The sequence below is a fragment of the Prunus mume genome, linkage group LG2 (genome assembly GCF_029339155.1).
Source record: "Prunus mume cultivar Tortuosa linkage group LG2, ASM2933915v1, whole genome shotgun sequence".
NCBI lineage: Eukaryota > Viridiplantae > Streptophyta > Magnoliopsida > Rosales > Rosaceae > Prunus > Prunus mume.
Window position 1 is genome coordinate 18,111,008 of NC_142699.1, and position 21,905 is coordinate 18,132,912.

The window sequence follows — 21,905 nt, forward strand, 5'->3', positions numbered from 1 at the left end:
CATTTTGATAATTGTAGTTAACATACAACTCAATATAAAGTAGAACAGAATAACCAAAGTTAGTCATTTTATACCGTTATATCAACGGGCTAGCAATATTTACTATTCTCCGTTGGGTAATATAAAACTCTCAGACAAACTCTGCATTTCTTTCAAAAGAAAATTTTCGTGTAACAATTTTCATTTGCCAACATAAGGCAATTTCTTAAACCAATAGCTTCTAACACCAAACCAAAAGAATTTATGTAACCAAATCAATCTCGGTTAACCTAAAAATTCCTAAATATAGCCGTCACTGTTACTTGATCAGCACGAATTTCCTTTTAGAGCCTTAGAAATGACTTGAACGGTGGAAGGTGTTGTCCGACAACAGCCTCCGATGAGTTTAGCTCCTGCGTCACGCCAGCTTGTTGTAAAGCATTCAAAATTGTCGTCATCAAAACTCTTGGCAGGCTGTTCATTTAACACAATCCAAAATTCATTAGTTGATCACGCATCATATTTTGTGTTTGTGTGGATTCAGTGTATAAGAAAGAGAGACGACAGAGAGAGGTTCCAAAACCAGTTGAACTCACCAGCCATCTTTTAGCTTTGCCATCCCATATCTCACCACTATTAGGGTACACAACAATTGCTTTATTGGTTAACTGGAGAAATAGCATCTGTGTTAGATCATTTTCACCTTTTCTTTTAATATTTCTTTTGGGGTTGAATTTTTTTCTAGTTTAGAAGTTACCTCTTTAAATTTGCAGATGAGAGATTGAATCAAATGAGGAGGTGCGCAATTTATTCCCACTGCATGTATTTTGTTACTCTTATTTATTATGCCAAGGCATTCCTTGAAGCTCTCTCCGGATGGGGCGTTTTCACCATCTACAGAGGTGAAACATATCCAAGATGGTATTTGAATGTTTTCTTCTTCGAGCAACTCAACGCAGGCCTGCAAATGTGTACAGAAATCAAGTTAGATACCCTCAAGTTCTGAAACTCCATGAAACTCTGCAAAGCAAGATTGGTAGAAGCACAAACCTGAGCTTCAAGCTTATTAGGGATGGTCTCAAATGCAAGTAAATCAGGACCTGCTTCCACAAGAACTTGCAATCTGCGTCGGTGGAAATCCTTGAGCTTATCAACATTCACTTTGGGTCCATAACATCCACTGAAAACATTGACACATCAAAATTATGCAATTGAACAAAGTACATAAAATATAATTGTTAGCTATGATTGCAATCTGAAACTTGGGGTACCTATATTCTGAGCCATCAGCAAGATAAGCTCCATAGCTTCCAATAGAGGCAGCAACCAAAGCCCTGTTATACTGATGCTCAGGTGTCAATTTGAGAGCATCCCAGAAACTGTTGCGAGCTTCAACAGCCAATTTCACACTTTTCTTCAGCAACAACTCCCCTTCTTCAATGGACAGTCCTCTGGACAAAAATCCAGGAATTGTGGCCTATCAAAGCAAATGAAAGGCAATGTGGGTTTAATGAATATAAGAATCCTGCAAACACAGGCGCATCTTTGGCCCACCTAATCGATCGTATTTTTTATGTGAAAGCAAGAATCTTTTTGTACGTTTGCTGCTGATATTATATGCGTTCTTTATCATATGGTAAATGTGCAGAACCAAAAAGAAAGAACAGAGAGAACAAAATTGTGGGTAATGTTATAAATGAGGAAAATAAAGAATTATACCTGGTAAGATGAAGTGACCAGAACATCTGCTCCGGCTTCCAAGTATTCCAAGTGGACCTGATGAAGCAATTGAACCAAAACCCAACATTCATCAGAACAAAGCCAACCAAAGTATGTATATTTATTGTATAGATACAATAATACAAATCAGGAAATGGGCAATGAGGGGGGGAGAGAGAGAGAGAGAGAGAGAGAGAGAGAGAGAGAGAGAGAGAGAGAGAAACAGACCCGCTTGATGAGGTCGGGGTCTTTGATGAGGCAGACGGCGCTCCAGAGAGGGTCGTTGATGGCAGCGCCGTGTCTCTCCAGCTGGGTAGCGAACCCTCCGTCCACCACAGCACAACCTCCTGCTTTCTCTATCACTTCCTCCAACGACGTCGTCGCCTTCTTCAATCCCATCTCTCTCGCTATTACTTTAGACTCCAGAGATAGTAGCAATGGAGAAGAAAAAGAGGACAAATATATAGATGCGGGGGTTGTTGGTTGGATTGGATTGTTGGGTGTTGTTGGGAAAGAATAAGGACGGAATTGCAAACCAGGTTCAAGTACAATGTCTTGAGCTTGACTGACGCTTTTGCTTCTGTTTTTAAGTAAATTTAGGTTTTAGCCAAAAAAAAAAATTTCATTTTTAAAAAAATTAAATTTTTTTAAAAAAAGACAGAAAACCTTTTAACTTTCAAATCAAATAAAATATAAATTCTTAGAAAATCCAAAAATAAATAAGAATTTTGTTCATTTTGGCTTCTTTTACAAAATTTCTCTCTCCTTTGTGTTTTTTCAAAGTCTCCCCTGTTTTTATTGGGTGTTCTCATTTCTTCTTTTTTTTCGGTCAAGGGTGTTCTCATTTCCCATTACGTTTTCGGTGTCAAATTTGTCGGGTGGTCGTGAAATGTGATTCGTTTGATGTGTGCATGCATCAACCCAAAAAATTTATTCCTGATCAAACTCCATTTGGACCAACCCGATCAATTGTGCAGGCCTAGTACCTACAATTATTTACGAAGTTTTAAGCGAAAATTCAATTTCATCACTAAAAAAAGAATTTAGTCAAATTAGTCATTGTGTTTGTCAAATCTTATAATTTGTGAACATTCTATTATTTTTTGTAAAGTACAATTTTTATTTTTATCTTGTTAAGAAGCACCTTCAATCTTCTTTCTCTAACTCAACTAATTGGGGTATATTGTGATGTTAGGGTTTAACAAATTGAGGAACATTTTGAATCAAAATTGAAATTGTGAGGTATAAAAAGAAATGTTATCTTCAATGTAGGAGGGAAGAAGTAGGGCAAAAGGAAAGAAACATGTATGAGAGGGAAATAGGTGGTTGGTGAAGGTGATGGACTGGCCATGATGTGCTCTACTTCACCAACCTAACCAAGACTAAACAATTTACATTTATAATTATAATTTGTATGTCTATAAATGCATGGAAGATGGTTTATTACATACACACCACCACGATATTATGGAGGTTCGAATATGAAACTACTAAAGTACAAGTCAAGTTATTTTATATTGGATTAGACATTATTTGTTGTCTAGAAATATTTCTTAATTTCACTATAATATATATATATATATATGTAGAGAGCTCAACACAATTTAATTCGAAGATTGTGATTTGAATATAACGTAATTAGCAAGCACATCTTTCCAAAATAAAAAATAACTAACAAAACGTGATATGAATTTGACTTTTGAGTGTGGCAGGGGCCTTGATATATATTGGTAGGGCGAATAGGATAGGCCCAACAATATTGGATTTTGGGTGCCATGTCTGAATATTCAAAGGGCAAGCAAGCATTTGACCTAGGAAAGGAATTATTAATGAACATAGTTATTTACGCCACCGGCCCAGTAAGGTGGGCAACAGTGCAGCTCAGCTGGATCGGATTCCACATACATGCCATTGCCATGCCCGTCTTTATATCGTGCTTGCTATGATGGATGCGGCGGGAAGCAACATGCCCTGCCTCTTCTCTTCCCTTTATATTATTTAATTATGTACTTATTTATGTTCTGACAAAGTTTTCTGAGACTTCTCTTCTCGCGGAAAATTGTAAACTATAGTTGTACTTGAAAGCCTGTCCGTCTGTCAGCGTGGTTTCTTCGCTCATTTGGTGCTGTGTGGGTGAAACAATAAATATCCCCTGTAAAAAGTAAACAGTATATAATATCAGATTCATGTTTATTTTCTCTATCGCTCTCTCTTTCTCTCTCTCTCTCTCTCTCTCTCTCTCTCTCTCACCTGTAATGTAATCATGAATTCGTTCACCAGTACATACAATATATTAGTACGTAGTAGGTTTGATGAAATGTTTCAATTGCATAGCCTTAACTACAGGACCTCCTCTTTATCTGCATTTTGGACACCACCGCAACAAAATTAATTAACGAGAGCTATATCCCTTTTTATTTGGTGGTCCACAAAACCTTGTTACTTTGGCATCTTTGTATACATTGATTGAACAAAATGGTAGGAACAATTGTCTTCAAGGAAGGACAATTTCGTAAGGTCATCTCCAATTCATGAGGCCAAATTCAAAATATCCCAAATTTTAACCCAATTTTTCTCCCAATCCAAGAAAAATAAGGAGTTAAAATTCAGGAAAATCCAAACTTGGAGCCAAATACCAATCCAGCTATTGTCTGAACTGGAAAACTTTTTTGTGGAGCCCACTCAAGACTAACGCAGTCCATGTGTAAGGAGGGGCGATTGGGGCCCACACTACTAGTCATGCATATTTTGTCTCGCCACATGGCAAGCGCTAGTGACGTTGCCATTGGAATCTAACGGCAACATTTCAAACATATCTTTATTTTATATTCCAATAGTAACCCAAATCAACGATCTAGATTAAATTTATCAAACAATTGAAATTTAAATCAAACGGTCAAAATAATATTTTAAATTCATCTAAATCATATTTAACCCCAAAACTCACTCCAAACTTTATAAATACCCACTCATTTCTCAGATAATCTACCAAAAATCATATTTGTGGAGTTTCAATTTTTTTAGGTTAAATTGTTCAAAAAATTAAATTATGAAGTTATTTAAAAAGATTAAATGAAGAAAAGTTATCCATTTTAAAAATTAAACTTAAACTATTCTTAAACAATTTAATAAAGTTGCGGATTTAAAATTTGAGTATGAAAAGTTGGGTGAAAAAAAGGTTTGAGTCCAGACAAAACCCAAATAGTTACTTTTGGATGAGAGAAAATATGGGATTAGGACCATTGGAGAAGGCCTCAATTAAGACTACGTGTTGAACAAAATATTTCTATTGCATCCATCTCTCATATAGATGAACCCCATTCAAATATAAGAACATGCATAAGTAGATTCGCATTTGCTATAGCATATATGGTAAATGTAGAACTGGTGGGCTGCATATCACAAATAAGTAGTTGTTGTGTCAATTAACAAGCTCCCATTATAAATAATGTGATGATAGTACTCCATATTTATTTATTTATTTTTTACCAAACAAACGATAGTATTTTATTAGATCAATTGAAAGGTACATAGAGAGTCATCTTGATTAGCAATACAAGGAATATGGGTAAAGCTTTCTTGGTGACTAGAGTCAGCTCTAGAGCTAAAACAATCTGAAGAGAATAGATCACAAAGAACTTGTCTAAAAACCCCTATATACCGTCTAAACCTTGTCCTAGATCAAGTTAGTTACATCAATGACAAAATCTAGCCGCTAACTGGCATAACTCTCCTAGAGAAACTAGACTACCTAGAAAATTCAACAAAATTTATGGGAATTACAAGAGAAAACCAGACAACTCATAGAGTTTATGGACTTTAATAATAGACTACACCAAATCTAAGAAACAACACTTTGCTATACAAATGATGCACAACCAAAGCCATCTAGAACCATAACAAAAACAACCAAATCTGCCAAGAGGAGAGAAGAGCGCATCATGATCTGCCAAGGCACGAGAGAATACTGAAAATCCAATGGGGAATAAACCCCTAGATCTGAAGCTTCTCGTTCTAACTCTCCTCCACCCTCTACCACACACTTCTCTATGGAAATCGACGGGATCATAGCTAGCTAGAACCAAGTCTGCGAAAAACAAAAAACAAAAACAAAAACAAAAAAAGCAAGAGCAAGAGGATAGCATGGGCAAGGAGGGAGGATCAGAAGGGTAGGGGGTAGCCGCCACCCCTAGGGTTCTTCACTTGTTTTCTTTCTGAGTTTTTTGTTTTTTCTATTATACTACTTATTCATATATATGATCATATATTTTGATCTTATTTTGTGTAAGAGCGATCAACATGATGTTAGATGTAATTGGAACTATATATATGATTAAAATGTACCTACATATGCAAGATTTATAATTTAACACGAAACCTATATATATATATATATATATATATATATATATATATACCAGCCACCTCTATACGATCTTCATTGTAATGAGTTGTGGTACGTAGCTCTTGTAGACGATGACAATATTGATTTTATTCTTTTTTACTTAACGAGGAAAACCTTCAATTCGTAAAGTTTTTTTTTTCTCTCTTCCATCATCTTCTCAAGGCATTCATTTAGAGAGAGAGAGAGAGAGAGAGAGAGAGAGAGAGAGAGAGGGGATTGGGCCGCCCATGTTTTCCCTTGGAGAGGAAGATAGATGATTTGATTAGACAAAATTAATTGTAGTTCCAGTCAAACGGGAGCTTCTACAGTGGCGGCTTGCATCAATTATCAACATCAGAGGTGGTTATCGATCGCAATTGATATTCTCATTGGAAGACAAGACAGTTTATAATTTGGCATCCAACCCTAAATTCGGTTTCGCTTTTAAATGACTCACGTATATATCATGCCACCGATACGATAGGATACCCCTTCATTCAATTAACAAAATACCAAACAAAGTAGGCACAACCTCACGAGTCACAACAACTGGAAAAACCAAAATCGAATTTTGAAACGCCATCAAAAGTTAAAAAGCAAGGCATCCTGCTGTTGCTGCACTTACACAACACAGAGACACAAAGACACAAAGACACAAAAACACAAAAACACAAAAACACAAAGACACAAAGACACAAAGGAAAGGATTCATCTAATATTTAAAGAAACAAAATATCATATTGGGAGGAGCCTTGCAATATTGCATATCAGCATTCAGCACATATATGTTCTTCTTCTTCTTTCTTTTTGCGAATAATCAATGAAACACAACAACTATGTTCATTTATTTCAACACCAGTATAATTAAGTTACCTAAGACAAGGCTAAGCTACTGGTTTTCTTTCTTCTTCTCTTTTCTGATTTTAAGCTCCAACAATAATAAGTTCGACTGTGTTTTCCTTACATATGGAATGCACAATACATCCAAAGCATATTTTAGCTTCTATGCAAATTCATAGGGACGACAAGAAAGTTGAAAAACAAATAATAATGAAAACGAAACAAAAGTGATGGATATGGATACTGAACTGAATCAAAGAAGAAAACCCACCACCAATCACCAATCAGGGCATGCCTTCATGCAAGCTTTCTTTGTGGTTTAATTTTGATGTTTGTGGGTTTTGATGATTTTCTTAGAGCTTCACAACTTCAGGAATATGAACTGGATACCTATCGATGCAATCAGCCCAAGGCCCCTCAGACGGCTTTTCGATGCTCCGATTACACTTCCAAACCGCACTGTTGCACTTAAACCCACTCCCGAACGCTATCTGCCAAACCCTATCACCTTTCCTCATCCTCCCCTTCGCCTCAATGTACCCCAACTCGTACCACAGCGAAGACGACGACGTATTGCCGAACCTATGCAGCGTCATCCTCGACGCCTCGCAGTGCTCCGCCGACAGCTGCAGGTTCTTCTGCAGCTCGTCGATCACCGCCCTCCCTCCAGCGTGGATGCAGAAGTGCTCGAACGCCTGCTTGAAATCCGGAATGTACGGCTTCCATTTCGGGTTCACGATTTTCCTGCCGATCAGCGTCAGAAGGAAGAGCAACTGCTCCGACGCCGGAAGCACCAGCGGCCCCATCGTCGTGATGTTCGATTTCAACGCCTCTCCTGCGATCGCCATCAGATCTTTCGAGAGCGAAATCCCCACTTTGCCCTCCTTGTCCTCTTCCTCGAACACGCACCGATACGCCTTATCGTCGGATCCCTTGTGGGTCCGGACCACGTGGACCAATCGGTATTTGGCGCGTCGGCGCTCGGATCTTCGGTTCGATAAAAGCAAGGCGGCCCCACCCATCCGGAAGAGACAGTTGGGCAGAAGCATAGCCCGCTCGTTGCCTTGGTAATAATTAGGGGTTATGATCTCGGTGCTAACCACCACCGCGTTCGAATTGGGATGCACTTGGAGAAGGTCACGCGCCAAATCGATTGAGATAACGCCGGCGCTGCATCCCATGCCGGAGAGGTTGAAGCTCCTGATGTTGCTCCTGAGCTTGTACTTGTTGATGACCATGGCGGACAGGGAGGGGGTGGGGGAGAAGAGGCTGCAGTTGACGATCAAAATATCGATGTCTTTGGGCTTGAGGCCCGTCTTTTCGAAGAGAGCGTCCATGGCGGAAAAGATGACAAGCTCGGCCTCGCCCCTGGCGGCGTCCATGGTGGGGTTGGGAGGGATGTAGTGAATGGCGGGAGGGAGGCAAGTCTCCTCGCCGAGGCCGGAGCGCTCGAGAATCCGCATCTGGAACTCGACGGATTTGGGGTTGTTGCTGAGGATGAGGCGGGAGTGCTCCATGAAGGTGGAGAAGGGAACGCGGCAGGTGACGGGGGGCTTGAAGCAGGCGTAGTCGACGAGGAAGACGGTGCGGGGCTTGGACATGAAGTAGACGGTGGCGATGAAGATGATAAGGAAGGAGGAGCAGAGGATTTGGACTAGGTCGAAGTGGAGGGAGGTCCAGAGCTTGAGAATCTCGTCGGGGCCGAGACGAAGCACCTCCAAGAAAATACCGGCCATGATGGGGATGAGAGTGAGGGTGAGAATGTGGTTGACAAGGTACTGGTAGCCGAGTTTTACATACTTGAGTTTGACGGAGTTGGAGAAGTCCGGCAAAATTGGAGGCATTTTGTGTTGTTTGTTTGATATTGTCTATTAGGCGTTGAAGCTAATGCTGCAATGGGCTGAGAGAGAGAGAGAGAGAGAGAGAGAGAGAGAGAGAGAGATAGAGCTAAAGAGCTAGCGTAGTGGTGGTAGTGGTGAGGAGGGGGAGGTGAGATATTATGTGTGAAAGGGGGGTGGGGATTTAAAGGCAACGGGACCGAGGCAATGAAGAAGGCAGATGAGAGGATTAAATGGAGGACTTCACGTCACTCAACGCTCACTTAACTTTGGTATTAATATTTCTCATAAATTTGGTTTTCCACATGTAACTAAACCCATGCCCTACTTCCCCTTTCTGCATCATATATTTCTTGTTTTGCCACCCCAATTATCAGCATCCTCCTATATTTTCTCAAACATTAAATTATTAAGTTTGCACTCTAAATATATAAAAAAAATTTAACTATTGTTAGACTCATGAATACGTGTCAAGTGTTGAGAAATATAATAAAAGGACAACTTGAATTAAAATAATAAGTAAAAATATTTCAAATAATTAATCCGTGCGTTACTTGTTGTAACTAGACTAGCTACGATTTTTCATTTTTTTGGTCGGAGACTAGCTACGGTTTGAAACTAAAGAAATGATTTGCCACGTCAAATATTTTATAATTTTGGATCATCAGTCAAGTAATCATGTACGTACTTTCACAGATAAATAAATTTGATGCATATCCTCCTCAACTGTATGAGGATGATGTTCCATCTATTTTGACTTGGGACTCTGACTAAATCACCACTTATAAAAAAAGAAAGAAAATAAAGTCAAAATAAGTCGGGCATCGGAATTAATTTCCATTTCCCAATTGGCGTGGTTGTTAGTTGTTGTTTCCTTTTATAAATATAAGAACTTCAAGTCGCTTGCGCAATTGACTCTGTCAATACAAAATACCAAATGTAATGAACAAATGAAGAGATGAGAACGCCAGGAGGTGAAGTTTTGGGCGACATGTATAAAATTGGAATCCATGCACCGTGGGGTCCAATAAAATAATGTATTCATTTCAAGGGCTTATACAACAATAACAAAAACATGCGGTTATAGTAATTTGTGTTAAGTTAAACTTTCTTGACTTGTGTATATGTATTCATGAAAAATATAAATAGCTTATATTTACAATGCTGATAGTGAACCATTGATGGTGACGAGACAAAATGATCGTAACCACATATAACGTTGATATACTCTAGGAAAATTTTATGCAGTGATGATGATGGCAACCGTGTAGCATGTGGGTTGTGGTTGATGGAGGCAATTCATATTTCATATTACATATTCCAATTAATGATTTCTTCTTTATTATTCAGAATTTTGTACTCCTCTCAATTCTGCTAACCATGGTAATGAAGACAGAGAAAGAAGAGAATTTACTAGAAGTTTCTAAAGAATAGAGGAGAAGCTAAATGACGCTTTAGTATATATTTCTGATTCTGTAGTCCAAGAGATCAGGACTTATATACATATATATATATATATACACACTCAGTCTCTTTGCTTAATGAATAAGTAATTATCCTAACAACTGATAGCTAAGCTAAACACCAGTCTAACCTCCTAACAACTCTAACAACTCTAACCATTGGGTAAACACCCCTACTCAATCTCAGTTAGGCTACCTAATCTAAGATTGGTACAACGTTTAACAAATATTGGACTATGAAGCCCCTTAGTAAGGACATCTACAACTTGATCATTAGTAGGAATGTATTGCACTAAGAAGTCAGTAGGAATGTATTGCACCAATATAGCGCAAAATCTGTTTAACCAAATGAAATGAACCTCTGTGGGACTGTTCATAAATTGGCAGATAGTATTAACGAATTATGCGATGTTTGGTCTTGTAAAAGTTAGGTATTGAAGAGCACCCACTATACTACGGTATATTGATGTTTTTTTTTAAAGGTTCACCATCTGTGGGAAGAACCTATGTGTGAGGTTTAGATGGAGTTAGGCAGGACTTACATGATTCCATTCTAGCCTTGACTAAAAGGTCTTTAGCATACTTCTATTGACTGATAAAGATATCACCATTAGACTTTTAAGAAATTTGTAAGCTAAGAAAAAAGGTAAGTTGACCCAAGTCCTTGAGATCAAACACTGAGCCAAGATTTATAATAACCTATTGAATAACTTGAGAGTTTGAACCTGTGAGAATAATATCGTCGACATAGAGCAACAATACAACTATAGTTGAATATGAGATCTTCATAAGCAGACTTGGGTCACTATGTGACATTTGAAACCAAGAGAGGGTAAGTGGCCAGTAAACTTGGCATTCTAGGCCCTTGGAGCCTGTTTTAAACCATATAAATACTTTTGCAATTTACACACATATTCAGGATGAGAAAAATCTTCAAATCCATGTGGTTGTCTCATGTAAACCTCATCGTCAAGCTCGCCATAGAGAAAGGTATTTTAACGTCAAGCTGCCTCAAAGACCAGCCATTAATAAATGCCAAACTCATAATAAGACGAACTGTGGCATGACGTACCATTGGATTGAAGGTTTCCTCATAGTCAAAGCCGACCTCTTGACTAAACCCATGTGCCACCAGCCGAGCTTTATAGCGAGAAATTGTCCCATCCGAATTTCGCTTGATCTTGTAAATTCATTTTGATCCAACAATATTTGTATTAACATGTCGAGGTACCAAACACCATGTACCCTACGTGGTTAAGGCATAAATCTCTTCCTCTATAGCCGTAATCCAAGCAGGAGAGAAAAAAGCCGCACGAAATGTAGAGGCACATCGAGAGTAGTAGAATCATGTATAGAAGTAAAACATTTGCTCGTGAGCTCCCATAAACAAAACCGTGAGGGCAGAGAGGGGGCCTAAAGCGGATAATATCGTGTTATGGCGGAGCCGATCCCGGAATGTGACATTGATAATCCTCAAATGACTTATTTTGAGACATACCAGATTTGGACATGGTAGTCATTGGATGTATGTTCCGAGATGAAGAAAGACTAGAATAAGAACCATAACTAGCATGATCAATAGGAGAAATGACAACTTGCATTTGCTGATCTGATATGTAACATCCCACATCGACCAACGGAGAGGGGGTGATGTGTCATATATGTACATGCCCGCCTCCATCTAGCACGAGACCTTTTGGGAGCTCACTGTCTTTGGAGTCATGGAAACTCCGAAGTTAAGCGAGTTAGGGCTAGAGCAATCCTAGGATGGGTGACCCACTGGGAAGTTGCTCGTGAGCTCCTAGAAACAAAACCGTGATGGCAGAGAAGGGGGCCCAAAACGGACAATATCATGCTACGATGGAGTCGATCCCGGGATGTGACAATTGGTATCAAAGCCACTCTGCCTTGTGGTGCGAGTGTGCCGACGAAGACCTCGGGCCCTTAAGGGTGGTGGATTGTATCATCCCACATCGACCAACGGAGAGAGGGTGATGTGCCTTATATGTACATGTTCGCCTCCATCTAGCACGAAGCCTTTTGGGAGCTCACTGTCTTCGGAGTCATGGGAACCCTGAAGCTAAGCAATTTGGGGCTAGGGTAATCCCAGAATGGGTGACCCACTGGGAAGTTGCTCGTGAGCTCCTAGAAACAAAACCGTGAGGCAGAGAGGGGGCCCCAAAGCGGATAATATTATGCTACGTCGGAGCCGATCCCGGGATGTGACATGATAAAATTGGAAAAGAGCCCTCAAGAGACTAAAAAAAAGAAGAAGAAGAATCTGCAGAAATGAGATTTGATAGTGATTCAGGAGATAATTCACCATGAGAGGTAGTGGTGGAGGGATGATTGACATGTGAAGCAAGATTCTCATCAGAAATGACAAGTGTTGAAGGCAAATTAATGGAAAAAGATGGAAACTCATAGGATATAATATTGAAGTGTAAGGATAAACAGTCTTATCATGGATTACATGTCTAGAGATGACAAACTTGTGAGTAGTACAATTATAGCATAAAACACCCTTGTATCCCATAATGTATCCCATGAACACACATGTAGCAGTACGAGATTGCAATTTATTAGAATTTGTCTCTCTCAAGCACGAATAAACAACATTCCCAAACACACGCAAATATCTAATATCAGGTAGTTTTTGCATAAGCTGAAATAGGGAGATTGATTGGCTAGAACCTTACTAGGCATCTAATTAATGAGGCAAGCTGAATGTGTCATTGCATGAAACCATAATTTTTCAGGCATAGAAGCTTCAGCTAAGAGTTTTATGGAAGTCTCTACAAAATGCCTATTTTTTCTATCAGCAAATCCATTTTGTTAAGGTGTATAAGGGCATGAGATTTGATGAACAATGCCATGAGTAAATAAAAATTCCCCAAACTTATGACTCGTATATTCTCCTCATCCATCACTTTGAAATACTTCACTGAGGCATGAAAGTGATTGATAATAAAAGCAAAGAACTTGAGAAATATAAAGAACATCTCTGATTTGACACAAAGAGTATGTAACGACAGAAAGCGTATATTCATCAATAAAGCTTACAACATATCGATAACCCTCAACTAATTTATAATGGGCAGATACATCACTATAAATCCTATAGAAAGGAAGAATTACCTTATCATGTCTCCTAGGAAAAGGTAAATAATGCATTTTACCATTCAAACAGTAAGAACACATGAGTTGAACAACTTATTAGTTGGATGACCTAATAGCCTATGCCACAATGAGGAGTGAATTTGTTGTCCAAGAAAAGCCATACTTGGCTACTTATTAGCTACACTAGTTGAAGAAAGGAAGAACATGGAATAGGATACAAGCCATTATCACTCTTGCCTTGGAAGAGAACCCTATTGGTGACTTTGTCCTGTATATAAAATCTAAATTAATAAAAAATCATACGGTAATTATTATCACGACACAAGTGATACACATACAAAAGATTAGCCATGAGTTGAGGAACACAAAAAATTGTACATAAAGAAAGAGAGGAAGAAGTTGTTGTGGGAATATGAGATGTGTCAATATGATCAATGCGCAAACCTTCCCCATTTTCCACTCTCACTTGATCTAAAGAGGTGCAAGGTGAAGCAGAATCCATTATTGTCATATGAGGCACCATGTGATGACTTGCCCCATTGTCTAAAATCCATACTGCATCAGGAGAGAAAAAAGTTTGAGTCGTCATGGCAGTGAGGGAAGATGGTGGTAGAGAACCTTGATAAATATAGTTGGAGAGATGGAAATAATCTAGACCCTCATCATATTTTTTGCTACAAATCTGACATTCAATTGTGGAAGAGGACCCATGAGAAGAGGTATTGAAATTAAATAGCAATTGATTGCGGTGTAACCTCACTTGCAGCATATTTGACACTCAAGAACAACACCACCACTAGACGTAGAAGGACCTTCAAACTTGCCTTGAAAACCATGACCAAAATGTCTAGAACTAGAGAATTTGCCTCGACCACTAAAAGCATGAGAAGAAAATCGAACAAGGGGTTGCGAACTCATATATCCAGTATGAAGCATTTAAGGAGTTAAAAGAATACCATCACCATGACCAGAACCAGAGAAGGCATGGGAAGAAATAGAGGGAGAGGATTGACTCAGCATACCAACCATAGGTGCATGAGAAGAAAGCATGCATGCCTCAGCAGCTTGTTCAGCCGCAAGCAATTGATTGCAAAAATCTTTGAAGGAAAGCGAAGTGTCAAGAGCAACTAGGATTATCTTAATTATATCATACTCAGAAGGAAGTCCATTCAAAGCTGCAATCATCATATCATCGTCGGACACCGAAACATGAGTGATAGTGAGGTGATTGCGAATGTGTTTGAGGCGAAGCAATAACTTTTCAATTGAATCAGAGCCTTTATAGGAGCAATTTTGAGCAGTCTGAAGCTCAATTTTGAGATGATTTATAGGAGCACGAGAGACTGTGGCATATAGATCCGTCAAATTCATCCGTGCATCATGTGCCGTCTTGCAACCGATGACATATTCAATCGCATCATTTGATAGCGTGATGATCAAGCAGTTGAGAAGTGCTTTGTCGATCTTCACCCAGTCCATGTAGGCTGTGGTGATCTTAGAGGTAACACCTTCCTCATCCAAGATTGCAAATTTCGGCGGTGCAATGCTCGAGCCATCAAAATGGCCAAAGAGATCGTAGCCTTCCATAACAGACTCGAGTTGATAATGCCACTTCAAGAAGTTATTGTCTTTCAACCGGATCGTAATAAAACCAAGAATACGGTCAAAGAAATCGTGAGAGAGAGAAAGAGGAATCAAAGAAATCTAAGAAATTACATAAACAAAGAAATCGAAGAAATCGATTGCAGAATCAACGAAAGTGAAGAAATTGCATAATCGAAGAAACTGCAGAAATCAAAGAATTTGCAGAAATTGTAGATATCATAGGGAAAAATAGAGTAGTGGAAGTGAGAAATCAAATCCTCATAACCACGAAGAGCTCTGATACCATGCTAACCATGGTAATGAAGACAGAGAAAGAAGATAGTTTGCTAGAAGTTTCTAAAGAATATATGATAAGCTTAATGACATTTCAGTATATATTTTTGATTGATTGTTTAACAATACAATGTACATGTACATATATATATATATAGGGTATAGTCCCCTTTTATTGAAGGATCCATCGAATAATTTTATTTGAAGGACGTCCTTTAGAGTACTCTAAATTTTTTTTCCTAACGAACCAAACCATCTATTTTTTAGGTCTTCATTCATAGATCATCCTTACAAAAAAAATTAGACAAATCGAAAACCGTTTCGACATCCAATTGTGTCTTACAAAATCAATGAACACGATATTTCAAGAAAGTACTAAAATTTCAATAACTCAAATGAGTGGTCAAATAATATCGGATTCAAGTAATTTTTTATAAAGATGATTTTTGAATGAGTACATACAAAATAGACGGTTTGGATTAGTGAAATATAATCCTGAGTGTGGCATACAAATGATGTCTCTCAAATAAGCTTATTTGAGTGATCCTCAATATATATATACTCAGTCTCTTTGCTTAATGAGTAATTGTGCTAATAACTGACAGCTAAGCTAACCACCAGTCTAACCTCTTAACAACTCTTAACAACTCTAACCATTGGGGAAATAAGTTCCACGAAGAAATAATTTCGGTACGTACCAAAATAAAATTACTTATTGTTTTGTTTATCAAATAAATTAGTTATTGTTGACGAATACATCCAACATTAGAGAAAACTCACTAGGAAAAATAGGGCACGTTCGGTATTGTTTCCAAAGGCTGTTTTCTGTTTTCATTTCGTGAAAACAACTTGAATTCATGTTCGGTGGTGAAGATTTGAAAACACAGAAAACAATTTCAGAAATCAAATTCAAAGTGTAGTTATAATTTTGAAAACATCAAATTGATGTCTTCATTTTCGCTGTCTTCTGCCTTTTAAAGAACCACACTTAGACCAACAGTGATTGGACCCACCACAACCATAACATATCCCGATGAACCACCACAACCACATACCAATTAAACCCAATTGAACCGGCATCCAGTCGAACCCATTCAACCACTAACGACCATTCGACCCAAAATTGAACCACCACCATTCAAATCCAATCACTCAGCTGGACATATGCAACTTCAAAGGCATGAAATATGCTGCTTCAAAGAGGAATAAGATAAAACCAAAAGAGGTTGGGAGGGAAAGAGAGAAAATGAGATAAAAGTAGAGAGAGAGATGGGTGGGTTGATGGGATTCATGCCATGGAAGAAAGGAGGAGTAGGTGCGGCCTGAAAAGGAAAGCAAGAAGAAAAAAGGGAAACAGTAAGAAAATGAGAAGAAGAAGAAAAAAAAGAGAAAAAAGAGAAAAAAGAAGAAAGAAAGGAGATAGTAGTTTTAGGGCCTTCAAAAAATATTCTTTAAAAAAAAAATTAAAAAAATTAAAACAGAAATTAGTGCAAATATACTTGAAAAATAACTCACATATTATTATTCTCAAATTGTAATACCAGACAAGTTTTCATTATTTTTATTTCTTGATTATGTTTTCCAATTAAACTACTAGACACATTTTCGAATCCTTAAAATGTAAATTCGTTTTCTCATTTTTATTCTCTAAAAATATTCTCAGAACACATTATCCAAAAACGTTATCAAACGGCACCTAAGTTCTCTAACAAATTGTATTTGATTATGGGCTTGGGCATAAATGTTCACGTACGTTGACCAAAGTTGGAGCAAAGATTTTGCTATATTAAAAAAAAGAGCCGTAGGATTTGTTCATCTTTTTAGCGGTTTAAGAGAGAGAGAGAGAGAGAGAGAGAGAGAGAGAGATGTTTGACTTAAAAAGAGTATACGAGAAGAATTTCATGTTGACACAAAATTTAAAATCTTGAATCATATTTGATAAATTGTTAAAGAGGATTTACACTACTTGCCAATGAGCAAACATCACCACATTTAAATTAGGAACACTCCAGAAGAAGAAGACGATGTAAATCGTTAAGTGAAACTTAGGTAGATAATAGTCACAAAGTTGAATTTAATTAACACTGTGTGTTTTAACGATTGGAATTTGTAGAAGACGGTGCGGTCCATTTTGTAGGCTTCCATGACCCATTTAAGGCTTTGGATAGCTATACGTATTCACAAAATCCAAATTCAACACACAAAAACAAAAGAAAAGGAAATCCATAATAACTGGAAAAAGTGTTTTTTTGCTTTATGTACTGTTGCCTGATCTGTATATTGCCATCTTCGAATGTATGTATGTTACTATAAACGTTGCAAAGCCCATTCAGACGCAAACAGCATTTGGTGATAAGTTTGATGTAGGGCAGGTGAAGAAATTGGGCCTAAAAAGTACCAATTCATGTTAATATTTATTCAGACAGCATGCACAAGATGCATTACAATAATTATTAGAGGTAGCTCCTTGTTCCCTCGGACGTACGCTTCTACATTTGAAGACAGTTAACCGTGTCATGAAACTAAAGCAACGTTTTGTATATTTCTTTCCACATCAAAAGGTTATTAATTTCAATCGATTTGCCAACAAATACTTACTTATAAAAGAAAGGAACACGAGCCAGCGTCATATAGCTTTCACATTTCCCTTCTCAAGACTTCGTTTCAACTTGTGTGTCAACATGGCAATTTCACGTGGCATTTTCAGTCCAGTCGTACTAATGTATTTAAAGAGATGGCGTGATCGATCGATGACATGGATTGAAGTTGCATGTGTGAAACTGTGAGCCACATGACCATCATGGATCATGGTCCCTCGTTCAGAACGTGACGTGTGTGCATGCAGATGATCAATCTCATCTCTTCACTCGATCACGTCATCACAACTCAATCCAACAACTTTGGGATAAATTTTTACGGTTTGGCGTTGTGAAAAATAATGCGTTGGCACAATGGCACCTGTCATTACATCAATGAATAAATAGAGTTGATTTGAGAGACGAACAAACCAGCGCCCAACCACCGTACCCTTTACCCGCCATCTGAACAACCGATTTGTTTGGCGTGTTTCGACTTTTTAAACGTAGCAATTAGATTTAGGACCAAGAACCATTTATATTTCAACCAAAAAAGAAAAGAAGAAACTTCATTAGATTACTGGTTTTAATTTTCTTTTTTCTCTGTCCTCTACTCTTTTCTTTGGGTATGAAAGATACGATTCACTGGAGTACGTACTATTTTCATTTTGACAAACCCGGAAGACTGTTGGGATTGTGGTGTGAGCATAAGCCTTCATGATTCAGCCCATATTACTAACCCACTTGGGCCAGTTCAAATTCTTAGCAACCCAGAACGCTCCTCTTGGGCTTAAGGAAAAGCTATATCTTAATCACGCCAGTAGTGCTGACTTGCAGGTGAAGAGTATTAAAACCTAATTACCCTACCTCGTACATTGAATGAGTATCTACCAAGATGCTTTACTTAAAATAAGATAAACAGTGGCGTGTGAAGTAATAATCAAATGAAAAATGCACTGCGCATGACCATCACTAGTCTTTATTTGTTGATAACATCTTTATCACCACTTCATATATAAACAAATTCTAACAAGTAAGCAGCACATATATACGCCAGCAGAACAGAACGGAGAGATAGAAAGATGCCAGAATACTGTGTAACTGGAGGAACAGGTTTCATAGCTGCCTACTTAGTCAAGGCTTTGCTTGAGAAGGGTCATCTTGTCCGGACCACGGTGCGAGATCCAGGTATTTATGCTCAATTCTGATTACATCTCGATGTAATTGCATTATATACATACCTATATTTTACAAGTGGTACTATTTTAAATTTTTTGCCCCTTTGATAACAGAGGATGTGGGGAAGGTTGGCTTTCTGTGGGAATTGAATGGAGCCAAGGAAAGGCTGAAGATGTTCAGAGCTGATTTAATGGAGGAAGGAAGCTTTGACGAGACTATTCAAGGGGTTGATGGGGTTTTCCACACTGCATCACCTGTGCTTGTTCCATATGACGACAACGTTCAGGCAAAGCTAGCTACTATTTGAACCAACCCTAGTCATTATTACTACTTTCCTCCTCTAAGGCCAGGGCAAATTTCTAGAGAGTGCCCTTTTAGACAAATTAAAAATTACAATTACAATTTTTTTTCAACAAATTAATTTTATTAGATGACATTTTTTAGTTTTTATAAAAACACGAACAATAACAATAAAACTAATGAACAAAGAATAATAAAATTTGGATTTTGGGCATTTTTTTCTTTAACTTGAAACTTCAAATTTCCAATTGTGAAGAACAAGAATCTTTGTTGAGTTTTTTGCTGAATCAAATAAAAAGAAAAATAAGTTAACAAAGATGTCTCTTACAAAAATCCTATTATACATCTATTTATATAAAAAAAATGACAGAAAGAAAAGACCTTCAAATTGCTAAAGCTTCCAATGTGTGTTGTTGCCACTGCCAGGTCTTTTTTTTGGTTAAGATAAGAACGTTTGTTTGGTTTTTTTTTTGTTAAGAACTCTTTGTTTCCATATGTTTAGTTTCATTAATTTTTGTTTTTTGAAATATTATATTATATCATTTATATTTAGTTTCCTAGAGAATCTCAAAGAGGTTTTTGCTGCCATGATTAATGATTACATCTACTTCCTTCTAGGACACTAACGGTTTTGAGTTTTTTTATTATTTTATTATTTATAAATGTAAATATATAGGCTAAAAAACCATATTTTTGTGCCCCCTACAATTTTGGGCCCTGGGCCAGAGCCGGCTCTGGTACAAAACAAAGCTTAATAAATTGGTTATTGTGTTAATTATATGGCAGGCAACTCTGATTGATCCATGTATAAAGGGCACCCTGAATGTGCTGACTTCCTGCTCAAAAGCACGAGTGAAACGGGTTGTGCTCACCTCTTCTTGCTCTTCGATAAGATATCGTTACGATGCCGAACAAGTCTCTCCGCTCAATGAATCACATTGGAGCGATCCTGAATACTGCAAGAACTACAATGTAAGCAATTATAAATCCTTCCATCTTCTTAAGTTTTCAGAGCTGAACATACTTAATAATATGATATAGACGTTGTTTGCATATACAGCTTTGGTATGCTTATGCAAAGACAACAGCTGAGAAAGAAGCATGGAGAGTGGCCAAGGAGAGCGGAATGGATCTAGTTGTGGTAAATCCCTCATTTGTGGTTGGTCCTCTGCTAGCACCACAACCAACTAGCACACTGCTTATGATACTGGCTGTAACAAAAGGTTAGGCTTTGCATCTTCCACCAAGTAGATGCAGGGTTAATGCCCTCTTCCAGCCACAACGACATCTAAGTTAGAATACAATTGGTGTTGTGTAAGTTCTTAAGTATTGTAATTTCTGTGTTAGGTGCAAGAGGTGAGTATCCAAATACAACAGTGGGGTTTGTGCACATAGATGATGTGGTATCTGCACACATCTTAGCCATGGAGGAGAGCAAAGCATCAGGCAGGCTTATATGCTCAAGCTCTGTGGCACACTGGTCGCAGATCATTGAGATGCTGAGGGCCAAATATCCATCCTATTCATATGAAAGCAAGTGAGTAGAAAATAACACTATTAACTCCTTTTGTCTTTGTTTTTAATTAATATGGAACATTAATTATGATGGAATATTGTAGGTGTAGCAGCCAGAAGGGAGACAATAACCCACACAGCATGGATACCAGTAAAATAGCTCAACTGGGGTTTCCTCCTTTCAAAACGCTTGAAAAGATGTTTGATGACTGCATCACAAGTTTCCAAGAGAAAGGATTTCTATGAATTGCACGATGCTTTTTTTGTGTGTTCCAAGTCTTCTTTTTATGCTATGATATGTAATCTAGTTTAGTGTTACCTCATTTCAACCCTCGATAACGATGAGCATAATGGCTGGCTTTCAGTTTTATTCCATCGTTGAGTTCAAGTCCCCAATCTATAGTATAGGTCTCACTTTCTGAGTAAATAAGTTACAAAGCAGAATCCTGATTCCTGATTCCTGATGTGTGTTTCGTTTTGTTTATCTTTTCCTTTTTTACTTTCGTTATTATTTAGTTTTCCCGTTTGGTTGGTCAAAGTTTGCAATGCTTTGTGACTTTTAGCTTTTATATTTTTCTCTTCAGCTTTTGACTGGGAAGTTTTAACAAAAGCTTTTCACAGATTGTATGATTTTTCTTGGTATTTACCAAAATGCCAGAATTCACAACCCCAAAATGCAATTGTCAAGAGTCCTTAAACCTCTTCCATTGTGCCAAAATAAAATACAGATTGAAGTTTATTAAAGTTTATTATGCATAGTGAGCAAAATTAATATATTTATGTGACAAAAAGCCTTCACATTGAAGGGGAAGAAAAATTCTTCACGAAAGAGTTGTTAGAGCATCTTCAATAGAGTTGTCATCCCCTCATTCCTAGCTATTTTGTCGAAAAAGAAGGATAAATGCGACTCCACCCGCATCGCTACCTCACTCACCATTTTGGAAAACATAATTTTGGCTCGCTACATTTGGCTAGGAGGAGAGAGAAATTCAAGGCTCACCATCTCCTTGCAACAATAAACAAATTCAAATTCAAAACTTCAAAGTCTCCACGTCTTCTTTTTGTTAGCTCTCTCTCACTCGGTTTCTCTGTTTCTCTCCCTCTCTTTGAATTC

General features: G+C 37.9%; 3 protein-coding genes and 1 pseudogene across 3 annotated transcripts; 1 reads left to right on the top strand and 3 right to left on the bottom strand.

The window, feature by feature from the left end:
* Positions 1-50: 50 nt before the first annotated feature.
* HMT-1 (Homocysteine S-methyltransferase family protein) lies at positions 51-2,211 on the bottom strand. The gene is made up of 7 exons (XM_008245003.2): positions 1,927-2,211; positions 1,699-1,755; positions 1,251-1,456; positions 1,030-1,159; positions 737-940; positions 576-647; positions 51-453 (listed from the first exon to the last, which is right to left on the bottom strand). Exons 1-7 carry the CDS (start codon positions 2,095-2,097, stop codon positions 307-309), a joined length of 987 nt encoding a protein of 328 aa, XP_008243225.2. The 5' UTR covers positions 2,098-2,211; the 3' UTR covers positions 51-306.
* Positions 2,212-6,903: 4,692 nt separating this feature from the next.
* Positions 6,904-9,001, bottom strand: LOC103341477 (3-ketoacyl-CoA synthase 6). The gene has a single exon (XM_008245002.3). It carries the CDS (start codon positions 8,764-8,766, stop codon positions 7,276-7,278), a length of 1,491 nt encoding a protein of 496 aa, XP_008243224.1. The 5' UTR covers positions 8,767-9,001; the 3' UTR covers positions 6,904-7,275.
* Positions 9,002-13,526: 4,525 nt separating this feature from the next.
* On the bottom strand, positions 13,527-14,714 carry LOC148919765 (uncharacterized; annotated as a pseudogene).
* Positions 14,715-18,823: 4,109 nt separating this feature from the next.
* On the top strand, positions 18,824-21,329 carry TKPR2 (NAD(P)-binding Rossmann-fold superfamily protein). The gene is made up of 6 exons (XM_008245000.3): positions 18,824-18,985; positions 19,090-19,262; positions 20,063-20,248; positions 20,337-20,499; positions 20,624-20,813; positions 20,896-21,329. The coding sequence occupies exons 1-6, from the start codon at positions 18,880-18,882 to the stop codon at positions 21,035-21,037; spliced, it is 960 nt and encodes a 319-aa protein (XP_008243222.2). The 5' UTR covers positions 18,824-18,879; the 3' UTR covers positions 21,038-21,329.
* Positions 21,330-21,905: the final 576 nt, after the last annotated feature.